Source organism: Mustela nivalis (genome assembly GCF_964662115.1).
Source record: "Mustela nivalis genome assembly, chromosome: 5".
Taxonomy (NCBI): Eukaryota; Metazoa; Chordata; class Mammalia; order Carnivora; family Mustelidae; genus Mustela; species Mustela nivalis.
The window spans coordinates 45,348,434-45,361,725 of record NC_139024.1 but is presented as its reverse complement, the minus strand read 5'-3'; the positions used below and the strand labels follow the sequence as shown (position 1 = coordinate 45,361,725).

The following is a 13,292-nucleotide window of genomic DNA, read 5'->3' as shown; positions in this document are numbered from 1 at the left end:
AATAAAAAGCTTCTGCACAGCAAAGAAAACAGTCAACAAAATTAAAAGACAACCGACTAAATGGGAGGAGATATTTGCAAATGACATATCCAATAAAAGGTTAGTATCCAAAATATATAAAGAACTTATATAACTCAACATCAAAAAAGAGAAATAATTAAAAAATGGGCAGAAGTCATGAACATGTCATTTCTCCAAAGAAAACATACAGATGGCCAACATACAGGTATTTCTCCAAAGAAGACATACAGATGGCCAATGTCTACAAGTACTGAACTACTATCTTGTACATGCGAAACAAATATGACAGGTATTTCTCCAAAGAAGACACACAGATGAACACATGAAAAGATGCTCGTCAGCATTCATCATCAGGGAAATGCAAATCAAAATCATAGTTGCTATCACCTCATGCATGTTAAAGCCAAAAACACAAGAAAGAGTAAGTGTTGGTGAGGATGTGGAGAAAAAGGAACTCTCTTGCATTGTTGGTGGGAAAACAAACTGGTGCAGTCACAATACAATATAGCAATTTCCCAAAGGCAAAAAATAAAACTACCATATCATCTAATATCATCTAATAATTCCATTCCTGGATAATTGCCCCCAAAATATGAAAACACTAATTCAAAAAAATATATGCACCCCTATGATTACTGCAGCATTATTTACAATAGCCAAGATATGGACATAGCCCAAGTGTCCACTGATAGAAGAATGGATAGAGAAGATGTGGTGTATATATACACACAATGGAATATTACTCAGCCATTAAAAATAATGGGATCTTGCCATTTGTAACAACATGGATGGATCTAAAGGGTATAATGCTAAACAAAATATGCCAGTCAGAGAAAGACAAATACCGTATGATTTCACTCATGTGTAGAATTTAAGAAACAAAAAAAGAATAACAACAAAGAGACAAACCAAAAAATAGACTCTTAACTATAGAGAATGATAGAGATGACAGAGAGAGAATTATAGAGAGAAGTACAGAGAACCATAGAGATGGCTGGGGGGAGGTGGGTGCGGGGAAAGATGAAATAGATGAAGAGGATTAAGCGTACACTTATCATGATGAGCACTGAGTAATGTCTGCAAGTATGGAAAAACTGGACTGCTACATACAAAAGAATGAAACTTTCTTATGCCATACGCAAAAATAAATTCAAAATGTATATGTGAAACTACATTGTATACGTGAAACAAATATAACACTGTTATATTAACTATACTGAAATTAAAATTTTAAAAAAATTAAAAAAAAAGAAAGCTACATCTACACCCAGACACACACTATAGGACAAGACAAACAAGATTATAAAAGCTGCCACAAAAACAGAGATTACCTAAAGGCAGGTAGGCTCATATATGACTTCTTAAAAGGAATAACAGAACCCAAAAGAGTGAAATTATCTTCAAAGGAAAAATAACTGTCAATCCAGAATTGTGTATATAGATAAACTATCTTTCAAAAATATGGGCAAAATTAGATTTTTTTTAAAGACAAAATCAGAATTGACTACTAAAAACTCACTGAACTCTATCCCTCAGAAGGACAGATTTCAGAAAAATCTTAGGCATAACAAAGCAAAGGTGAGAAAAGAAGTCAGGATTTACTGACATAAACACTGCTTGAATCGAATAACAATGTCTAGCTTTGGGGTTTAAAACTATGGTAGAATTAAAATACTAGAAAACATAGCATGTAAGTAAGAAGTGGGTGGTTGGAGTAAAATTTCCAAGTTTCTCTTCTTTGGGAGAAAATAAAAAGATAACTGTTTTAGTAGGCATATTAAATTTTTAAAGGCGGATCACTAAAAGAAATAATACAGATTTCAAACTTCCAAACTAAAGAAAGAGAAAGTTGGAGCTCATGTAAAAACTGAAGCGACTGAAAGCAAGAAGGAAAAAACAAGCATGGAGAAGTGGTAAGGGCAAATCACTAATGATCCTATCTGTCGTTATGGTGGTAGAAGTCGCAGTAATGACTAGCAAGGGCAACAGTAGCACCAACAACAATTGTAGAGTAACAGTTAACAGTAACAGTGGCAGTAATAACTGATATTCATTGAACTTTTGTGTGTCAAGCTGTGGGCTAGGTATTTTATACACATTATCTCATTTATTCCTCACCAAAGATGAGGTAGGTATTACTATCACTAACCTTCCTTTTACAAATGAGGTTTATTACTGATCTAAAAGCAAAGCAGAGACAGTTCAGAAGGGGATTTCAGAGAGTTTTTAACCACTGAGCACCCACTGGATGTGAGAGATGAGGGATAACTCTCAAATTAGTGGCCTGCCCAGTTGGGTTGCCAATGTCTGGCCCCGAACAGCAGTCCTGTTACTTCAAGCATGGATCAAGCCAAAGACACAGAATATCCAAAGAGAAGGGTAAAGGTGTGAGTGTTTTCTTTGGAATGGCGAACTTCTGTTTCAAGAAGCTTGGGTGTGAAAGAAAAACAAGGGACAATAGGTCGGTTGCTGGAAGAGGGCATAGGGTCCAAGGACAGTTGTGTGTAGGTGGCTTTGTTTGTTTTAAATGGAGATACTTGAAAATGCATATAAGTGAAATAGAGGAGAGCTTAAAAATACAGATGACGGAATAACTGACATAGAAAGGAGAGTTATCATTTAAAATAAAAGTGCTAACCCTGGGAGAACGATTAATGATGAGGCCAAGAGGCAAAAACCACATGAAGCAGACAATGATGCATCTTCTCTCTCTCCTGAGTAACCGGGAATGGCATATCACAAAATCCTTTAGGAAACATTAGATCCTTCTTAAAGATGCATAATGGACGAAGTTTATGTATCCATGGGAGGGCAGGAAGGATCCTCACATGTTTGGTACAAATGAAGAGAGAGCAGGAACTCTGTGGGCTTCAGGGTACAATTCTCTCTCCGCCTGTGCTTCCACCCAGCTGCTCCTAGGAAGACGTCATCCTGTCTTATAGCTGATCATGCAATTGACACTGGTATGCCATTCAACTAGTCTCGCCTTTACGAGAAAAACCTAGAGCACATTACAAAAACATCTAAGGGAAAAATAGCCAACATTTCCCTTCACAAGCAGACAGTGTTTTTCGGTGAAGAGAAAAAAATTTGCCAACAAGGTGAAACTGGAGAATACATATTTTTAATGGCAAGAAATGTGGCTTTTCAAATTGTTTAAATAAACTATGCTTATATTTGAAGGCTTAGTCAGTAGCAACTGGCTCAGGAGTTGAGTCACCTAAAATACAACTCTGTAAGGAAAGCATCTTAGGTGCTCAGGGAAGAGGGTTATATGTCACTTCTGACCTTCTTTACCAAGTATTGAAACCTAAATAAGCTCCAAGAATACCCTATCCCAGCATCAATCAATCTGAAGGGAGGAGGGAGGATATTTAAAGGATATTTATGTGTGAAAGCTAAGAGATAGATCCATAGCAACTAAGTGCACAGATTAAATTACAGGTAAGACTTCAGCAGCCATTTATTAAACATTAAAACTCATATGGCAATGTACCAAAAATCAAGATTTTAATCTAAAATGCTATAAGCTAATATTGCAATTAAGATGTGAATTTACCTACCCTAATATAATTTATATTTTTGCCATATGTTCAATTTTTGTAACATTTAAAAAATTGATCTGAATTACCAACTTTATACTAGTTCCAAGAACATAATCTGCCAACCACACTGATCACCAAAGGAGAAAAAAAAAAAATATCTGAAGTGACCCAAATAGAGTTAACATTATCACACACACACACACACACTTCTCTGAAAATGTAGAAGTAAAAAGATCCAGAAAAAAATCCTTACTGTTTCACTAGCTAACATAAAGTCTGCTTAATTATTTTAAGTCATTTCGAAAGCATGCTCCTTGCTATTATCTGAGATTCTTTGCCACTCCTCTGCTTCACCTGCTCCTGCCAACCCCTGAAACTCCTAGAATTTCTCTGACCCACTCCTGGCATGGGAAAGTCACTGGACCATACAGATTGGACCCCTTACACATTTGCTGTATCAATAATCATCGACTCAAAATACACGTGTATTTCCCCCAGCTCTTCCTGACTGCCTAAAAAATACTATCTCCATCTCCATGCTTGGGCTGGGTCTTCTGGTGAAATCAAGAAGGAACATGAGCATGCCTTCGTATAGCAGAATGAGAGGGTATATTTAATCAATATTAAATAATGAAATGAGAACAAATGGAACAGCATTTCCATATATAATAAGTATATTCCAAAATATACTTACAGCAAATTAGTATATTTCTCATGTTGAAAGTTACTCTAAGGTTCAGTAAACTTTTATACATTGATCTAATTAATTTTATTCAATAATCTTTGCTTACGTTTTGGATCTGTGCACTATAGAAAGCTTTGTTAAGTTATCAAAAATATAGGTGTGGTATCAACTGAATTGGTGGGCAAAAAGCATTTCTATAAATCAAAATATATTTTATTTTTACTAAGTGGGCTTAGGTATAGCAAATAAACTTAAATTAAAATTTAATTTAAATTTAGGGTAAAAATTTCATTCTGTTTACTCACAAAATTCTTATTTACAGATATTTTATGAATAAAATTAAAGCAGCAGGTATTTTGTGGTAATTTGCCAATATTTGACTTGATTCAAAACATAGTCCATGGGGCGCCTGGGTGGCTCAGTGGGTTAAAGCCTCTGTCTTCGGCTCAGGTCATGATCCCAGGGTCCTGGGATCGAGCCCCATGTCAGGCTCTGTGCTCCGCAGGGAGCCTGCTTCCCTCTCTCTTTGCGCCTGCCTCTCTGCCTACTTGTGATCTCTCTGGTCAAATAAATAAATAAAATCTTCAAAAAAATAAACCAAAAAACAAAACACAGTCCATATCTCCTATTAACTTCTACCAGACATCCTAATAAAAAATAAAAATCTTTTAATTAAATAATTAATTAGGGGGGGAGAGAGAGTGCTTAAGCAAGCAGGTGGAGGGGCACAGGGAGACAGACAGAATGTCCGGCTGACTCCCTGCTGAGCATGGAGCCTGATATGTGCTCAATCCCACAGCCCTGAGATCATAACCTGAGCTGAAATCGAGTCAGGCACCCACCTGGGTGAGTCACCCAGGTGTCCCAAATTTTACTTTTTTCTTAATTTGGGAGGACAGGAATCATTTATAAAATGCCAGTCAGTATTTCTCAAACATAAAATTCAGAACCTGAATCATTTGCTCATTAGGTGGCATAAGGTCATTATTAAAAACCCTCAAGAGTTTTAGAATGAAAAACAGCATTATGATAACCGATCTGACTTTTCATGAGTTTGGTTTGATGATGTTAAAGATGTTAAAGATGTTTTTTTTTTAAAAACAATATAGCATATATAGAAACTCTTGGTAAAAGCTACGAACAAAAATGAATCTTATGCTAGAGCTGCCAAACTTTCCAAGTTTCTCCCTGCAGGTGTTATGTTGGGTTGACTCTATTTCTTGGTTGGTCTTTAGTGACACAGCACGTGGGTGGGTACTAGGTGCCTTACTGGATCTTACTATCTTATTACTTGACTTGAGCTACGGTTTATGCCATCAACTACAAAACAGAAAAGGAAAAGCTGCTAAAATGTAAAACAGTTATAACCAAGAAGGTAAATACTTGCTGAATCCTGGATGTTTTTATGTGTTACCAAATAGGTACACAAAGTTACTAGGAAAAAGAAACAAGGACGTACAGGTGCTCCTGAAAAACTAATGTCAGACTAACACTGGGGTCAGATGTTTATCAATGTTGATGTGCAAGTGGCAACATTATTATAGTAGAGAATGGAATAAAAGCTTTACATAATCCAAAAGTACCTTAAGATACATAATCATTATTTAGAATATTAAAAATATTAATATTATTTTAAATTCAATATATAACTGTTGATTATGGTGAAGCTTTTCTGAATATATTTTTCTGCTCAGAAATTTAACTTATTGGAAAAAACGGGGAAAAATCTGAGACTCTATGCCTAGAATTTATCTCTACCTTCTCACCATGTATATTTCTGCCCCCAGATGTTAACAAATCATTCCTGCAAATGTTTAAACCATATATCATAAAGCATAATTTTATAAATCACCAGAATTAATAGTAATTTTCCTGGCCTATCAACCTACAGAGAAAAAAAATACCTTTTAAACTAGTACTTTAAATAAATAATATTTGGAGCTCATTCAGTTAACCTAATACCTGGGGGGAAAATAATAAAACCATAAACTTTGGGGCGCCTGGGTGGCTCAGTGGGTTAAAGCCTCTGCCTTCGGCTCAGGTCATGATCTCAGGGTCCTGGGATCGAGCCCCGCATCAGGCTCTCTGCTGAGCCAGGGAGCCTGCTTCCTCCTCTCTCTCTGCCTGCCTCTCTGCCTACTTGTGATCTTTGTCTGTCAAATAAATAATAAAAATCTTTAAAAAAAAAAATAATAAAATAAAATAAAATAAAATAAAACCATAAACTTTAATCTTATAAACTTCCAACGGAAACTCCTAACCCAAAAATTATACAACAAACAAATTAAAATTTAAAAATTTTTGGTCTCAGATCCCCAGCTCTACATTGTGCTCTTTTCCTCCCAACTACTATTCAATATTTTCAAAACTAAAACATTACTTAAGGATGCTTCGGTGCCTATAGGAAAACTTAGTTATGCGTTTGCATGTTCTAATAATAGGTGTGATTCACTTTTATAACTCGTGTTATTGAAAACCTGTGAATAAATTACTAAGGTAGCCAACTATTATTTAAAAGAACTTCACAAGGAATTCCAAGCAAAGATGCCTTCTTACAATGCATATAAATACAACAATATTTCTATTTTCAAATTTTCTATATCATTTTTCAGTAATGTGATATCAGACAGTAATATGTTTTCTGTCTTTCCAAATTTTGCCCAAAGGTTGTTTATAAGTGCAGTTAATTTATTCTATTACTTATTCAAAAAGCAAAACATCAAAAAGAAAAACTAATACTTTTCAGTACTTGTCTTTCACTCATTTTTTTTTAACTGACCGAATTTAAAGTTCTTCACGTATGTCAAAGAGATTGCAATAAGGGTGTGGGTTGTGCTCCTTGATTTCACACAAAGTCATACAAACAGGATGGGTATTTTGAAAATTAAACCGTTCAGGCTAATACCGTTCCTTCCCCCTCCCAACAGAAACTATGACTAAATAAACCACAGACAGCAGTGAAGTGCAGTGGTTAAAAGCTGCTAAAGTTAATTACCTTCCCTGAACCTGTTAAGCAGTGATAAATTAATAATATAAAGCCCAGTGTTCGGCATATAGTAACTGTTCAATAAATGTTTAACTGTTATGATTATTCACATTAATAATTCAATACCAATTCCTGCTTCAGCTGCTTTCTAAATACAGAATCTCCCCCCTTACGTTCCACATCTTCAAAATCACCCCACTCACTAACATATGCTGGAGATACTGGAAAACCTCCCACCTTGAAAATTTTTAAAAGGCCATCCAGATCTAAAAGATTAAGGTGACTAAATATTTAGATATGGAAAAGTGAGTCTTTATCCAAATGTTTTAATGCAATGCTCAAATCTGTGAATGTTCTGTGAAATGTATCGATATATTGATCCACCATTTTCATAGCATTTCGCAAATCCATTACCTACAGCTTTTTTATTACGAGTATTTCCTAGACTGACACATACCTTGAAGACATGAGTCACCTTTCCAGAGTTGGGGAAACTGATGGAAAGATGGCTAAATGATTCAGCATGCTGCAGCAAAATGAGCTGGTCATGAATTTATAATTTCCACTTCTGTTAGGTGCCCTGGCCCTGGTGGCCTCCTCCACTGTGTACTGCATATATAACACATGATACCATATCAACAAATTCTGTTAAAAATTCCCTCGGGAAAAAGGTAATGCTGTTTTCCCCTCAGACAACCCTCTCAAAGCAAAATTACTCAATTTTACAACACAACAGCCTCACAAGGCTGGACAACCCTTACAATGTCCGGCTGTAAGCTCCATCAAGCTGTGCTTATACACATAATAGGAATAAAGTCAATTATGCCATTTTCTCAGCTGCACAAGGCAGACACTAGGGAAGGCCTGAAGCAAAAGAAACTCAGAAAATGGGCAAAGGAAGGCAGATGGGAAATGGGTATGGCTACACTTGTGTCTCTTAGGCCAACATTAACCTTTACCAACAAATACCATATCAGAGCAGATCCTGAGCATCTCAGAAAGACTGAAAAGCTGCTATAGAACATATTTTGGGTACATGTTTTTAAATGGAAAGCCTTTTTCTAAGTCCCTATTTATCCTTCAATAACAAAATATTGACTGTGATAATCTAATGAAAAATTTATATTAGAAATCCATGGATTCCAAACTAAATCAAAGCTTTTTTTTTTCCATCAAATAACCAATAAAAAGAAAAAGCATTATGAATGAAATGTTTTCTTGTAAAAGTGCACCATCTCGAATGCTGGGAAAGCACATCCATTTTGTGACCACAGCATAGTCATTCTGCCCAGCAGTTTCTGAGAAAGGGACAAAGAAGTGTGCCAGGATGTGTAAAATGAAATCGCCATTATTTCTGAAGTCCAGTTTCCTCATTGAATAGCTTGAATTTATTTCGGTTTGGTGTGGTTACATACAACATACACTCACACACCCACACTCACACACGAAATCTCAGCAGCCACAGTGGAAAAGAAGACACTATTTTAAAACTATTCAAAAATGTATTTAGAAAACTAGGGTGACAAGTTTGACCTTTTATGATTTCATCTTTCTTAATCTTTTCTTTTTAGGAGTGGTATATGACTCTGCAACCCCTGATTTCCTGTAACCTGGACAAAGGGGTGGGGTGTAGAGAAAGAAAAAAAGAGGTGAAAAGTGCCTAATCCAGGATGTACAATTCCTCCGTATTTTATAGTATTAGTACACATAGTTTTGTGGTTTTTCTTTTTTTCTTTTTCCTCAACCAAGACCTTGGAGGTCAACAGGAGAAAAAAAATGGCACAAACAAGGTTTCTGAGTTGACCCAAGGCAACACCTCCAGGTCTGGAGATTTCGAGCTCAGGGGCAGCCCAGCTGTGACTTCTGCAAGCTGCAGCATTATCGACAGCAAGCCCAGGCCGCACGCCGGCATCCAGGGCGCCTCTGCCGTGCGCATGTCCCACTTATATAAAAAGATGCTTACAGTCCAGGTGCTTTTTCTTGGGGCCCATCACTTCATGAGTGGTGGCTTTGCAGACCGCTCTCGCAACAGCGGAGCCTGTCACGCTGTACTGAGCGGCGGCGATCCGATCCGTAAGCGTTTGGCCCGACATCTTCTCCGGCCGCGTCTATCACCTCCTCTTCTGCGGGAAAGAAGGGGAGATGGTCCTGCTTTAAACCCGCAGACCCTACCCTCCGAGCACCCCGGCCTTGCCTCCTCCAGCCGCACGGCGGCTCTCTTCTCCTCCGTCCCCGCCCTGGTACCAGCTCTAGGAGCCAGCAACGCGCTAAGCCCCGCTGCTGAGACGCGATCTAGAGGGGTCTCCAACAAGAGTAGGTCCGTCACGGAACCCCAGCACGGGCTCCGGTCCCAGCTTCGTGACACCGTCCGGGTCCCACTCGCCCTGCAGCCCGCCTCTCCCCTCCGCCGCCCGCCTGTCAATCTGCACTTTGCCTGCAACCTGATCCCCGCGTGCCCGACCAGCCCCGGTGTGCGTCGGGCTTATTCCCTGGGCGCCGCGCCCACCGGGTGCCCACCTCTCGCTTGCCCGCCGCGGCGTTTCTTCCTCGTAGCCCGCAGGCTCCGGGGGATGAATCGGACACCCAAGCCCTGACCGTTTCCCTCCTCCTCCTCGCGCTGCTGCAGCAGTGGGCTCGTCCTCCCTCGGGCGCGGTGGAGATTATCCTAGCGTTGCGCCATATTATGCCCTCGCCTCCCCTTCCTTCCTCGCCAACGCCTCCAAAGCCCCGCCGAGGCCCTTCGCCCAAGTCCCCTCCCCTCGCCCCCAATCTCCGCCGCAGGGGCCGCCCGGGGGCTCTGCGGAGGCGCCGGAGTCTCTCGGCGCCTCGCCCTTCCTGGCAGTGGAGCAGAGACGGGCTGACAGCCCAGCCCAGCCCCCCGCCCGCACTCGAGCGCGCCGCGGAGCTGTCACCCAGCCGCTGCCCTTCTCCGCGCCCTAGGATTATCCTCTCCGGATCCGCGCGCTGCCCCGGCGCGGGGGAGGAGGCCACGCCGGGGCCGCCGGTACTCACCCCGCCCAGGAGCGGCGCCTCCAGCCGCAGGATGAGCGGCGCCTGGGCCGCCGAGGGAAGCCGCGCCGGGTGGGTGTGTGCGGCCGCGCGCGGACCCGGTGCCCCGGGGCGAGATGCCTCCAGCCCTAGCGCGGCCCCCCGCCCTCAGCTCCGGGGTCCCTGCGCCCGCCGCCCGTGGCCCCAGGAGCCTGTACCCGCCCGCCGCCGCCTCCTCCGCCGGCGCTGCCGCGTCTCTCTAGCGATCCGCGCCGCGTTCCCATCCCCGCCCCCACCTCAGCTGTGGCTGCTCCAACGAGTCAGGTGACGGCGGCGGACTAACCCGGGCGAGCTCTCCTCCGAGCGCCTCGCGGCCCCCTCCCAGCTACTCACACACGCCACCCCCCCCACACCCCCGGGACCGCCGGCTTACAGGCAAGGGGGTGCCGCGCGCGAGCATCCCCGGCCAGCGCGAGACGAGAAGGAGGCGGGATGGCAGGGAGGCCGACACCCACCAGCCAACCAGCCTCCGCGAGGCGCCCAGCAGCCCCTCCGCCGGCTAGACCCGCACCCAGCACGCACTGCGTGCGCGCGCACCGCGCACACCTGCCGGGCTACTGCGGGATTCGTGGAGGGCGGCGGGGGCGTTCGAGCAGCCCTGCCAGTGGGCTCCTCAAGTGCTGCTGCGAAGGCCAAGGCTAGCGCGTCGTCGCGCGCGGCCAGGCAAAGCCCAGCTCTTCTCTACATTCAGTCTCTGACACGCCTGGCTGTAGCCGCGGCCGGGAAGGGCAGGGCGATTTAAATGTCAGATTCTGCAAGCCCCCCATGCCGTTACCTGCGTCTCGGCTCCTTGATCTCCTTGACCTGTTTCAGTTGCAATTGGAAGCTAGGGTGGGCAGGTGATTCTAGCCACTTTCGTCTTAAACGGACACAGAGGTCTGCTGCAAGCGCGAAAAACGAACAAAGTCATCAATCAAGGCCCAAATTATATCCACAGTAATTATTTGGGTGTGTAGAGAAAACTCTTTGTATCCTTAAAAAGTAACGTCTACCCATTACATATAGTGTCTGAATGTCTTAAGTATATTCGAATTGCATAGATGAATTTCTAAACGCAGATTTGGACTGGGTTAGTAGTTTCACGTATTCCCATTTTCAAAAATTACTACTTATTGTAATCTTGAAAAACTCTTACATTCTCCAAGTAGTATCAAGATCAGAATCTAAGCTGTCAGTTTTCCTGACATTTTTTTCTGGCTGCACGTGGCCTCTATTAGACCTTAAGGGCTTAAAATGTCTACCTAAAGGTATCAAGGTTTTGTGGTGTACTCCTTTTAACTGGTACAGTGTTCATTATGGAGTCATGATTTCATAACTTCGGGGACTGAGTCTTGCATTAATTAGAAATGTGTTTAGTAAAGAAAGATAGCCTAAGACCACCATTCTTGGGTTTCAGATACTAGTCTTGCTGTATGATCTAGCAATAGGACACCTAGATATTTGTCCAAAAGAAATAAAGAGATAATTCCATTTAAAAAGATGTACCCCAATTTTGCAGTAGCTTTATAGAATGGCCCCAAGTTGAAAGAAACGCAAATACTTTTCTATTTGTAAGTGGGTAAACAAAATGTGGTCTGTCCATACAATGGAATGCTATTAAGCAGTAACAAAGAACAAACTAACAATGGGGTTAGAAATACATTATGCTAAATCAAAAAAGTCCAAGCTCTAAATGCTACGTGTTGTGATTCCATCCATATAACATTCTGAAAAAGGAAAAACTATAGAGACAGAAAGCATATCAGATGTCAGGAGTGGGGGAAGAGACTGACCACAAAGGGACAGAAGGTGACTTGTCATAGTGATGGAAATATTCTGTATCATAACTGTGATGATGGTTACACAACCCCACATATTTCTCAGAACTTATCAACTTACACACTTAGAATTGGTGAATTTTGTTATGTGTAAATTATACCTCAATAAATCTGATAAGAAAAAAGAACTTTAATGACAATATTAACTTCATACAAAGTAGACTTCAGAGTAAGGAATATTAGTACAGATAAAGAGGTACATTTCATAATGATAAAAACTCATCAAGCATATGTAAAAATCCTTCATGTTTATTTACCTAGAAACAGAGCTTCAAAATAAACTAAAGTAGGGGTGCCTGGATGGCTCAGTCAATTAAGTGTCAGCTTTTGACTTAGGTCGTGATCCTGCATCAGGCTCCCTGCTCAGTGGGGAGTCTGCCTTTCTTCTCTCTCTCTCTCTGCCAAATAAATAAATAAAATATTTTTTAAAAATAAGCTAAAGCAAAAACTAAGCACTTTAAAAGGAGAAATAGATCCACAATTCGAGGATTTCAACATTCTTAGTAATTGATAGAACAGATAGAACAGGTAGATAGAAAATCAGTAAAAATATAGATGGATTGAAATAACCATATTAACATTTGACCTAATTGACATTTCTAAAGAACTCCACCCAACAATGGTAAGACACATTCTTTTTAAGAACATATGGAACATTCACCAGGATAGACTACAGTCAGGGCCACAAAGCTAGTCTCATAAATTTAAAAGAATTACAATCATGCAAACTGTATTCTCTTGCTAGTGTGGAATTTAACTAAAAATTAGTAACATATCTGCAAATCTCTAAATGTTTGATAATTAACAACACATTCTAAATAATCCACAGACCTAACTTCCCCATAGGAGAATTTACTTTTGAACTGAATGATAATGAAAACGCAACATATCAAAATTTGTAGGTTGCAGGTGAAGAAGTGATTAGAAGGAAATTTAGAGCATGAAAATGCTTACGCTCACAATGAAGAAAGACCGAAGGAGAACTTCAAGTTGCAATCTGAAGAAACTAGAAAAAGAATAATTTAAATTTAGCAGAGTTTCCTTCAGAAAGAAAGAAATAATAAAAACAAGAGTAAAAGTTATTAAAATATTAGTCAGACTAGTCGAAGAAAGGAGATGACACAAATTTCCAGTGTTAGGAATGAAAGGCAGAATAGATCCCACAGACATTAAGAGGATAAGAGAATGTT

At 40.8% G+C, this 13,292-nt stretch overlaps 1 protein-coding gene across 9 annotated transcripts in view; it reads right to left on the bottom strand.

Moving 5' to 3' along the window:
- The window catches only part of SNAP91 (synaptosome associated protein 91), a 147,830-nt gene extending 136,993 nt beyond the window's left edge, over positions 1-10,837 (bottom strand). For 2 of the 9 annotated variants that reach the window (XM_082730687.1, XM_082730688.1), the window contains exons 1-2: positions 10,659-10,818; positions 9,201-9,360 (exon numbers count right to left, since the gene is read on the bottom strand). In XM_082730687.1, the coding sequence (XP_082586813.1) occupies positions 9,201-9,330 (130 nt within the window). In that variant the 5' untranslated portion in view covers positions 9,331-9,360; positions 10,659-10,818. The other 7 variants (XM_082730680.1, XM_082730686.1, XM_082730685.1 and 4 more) reach the window with 6 other exon arrangements.
- Between the last annotated feature and the right edge of the window lie 2,455 nt (positions 10,838-13,292).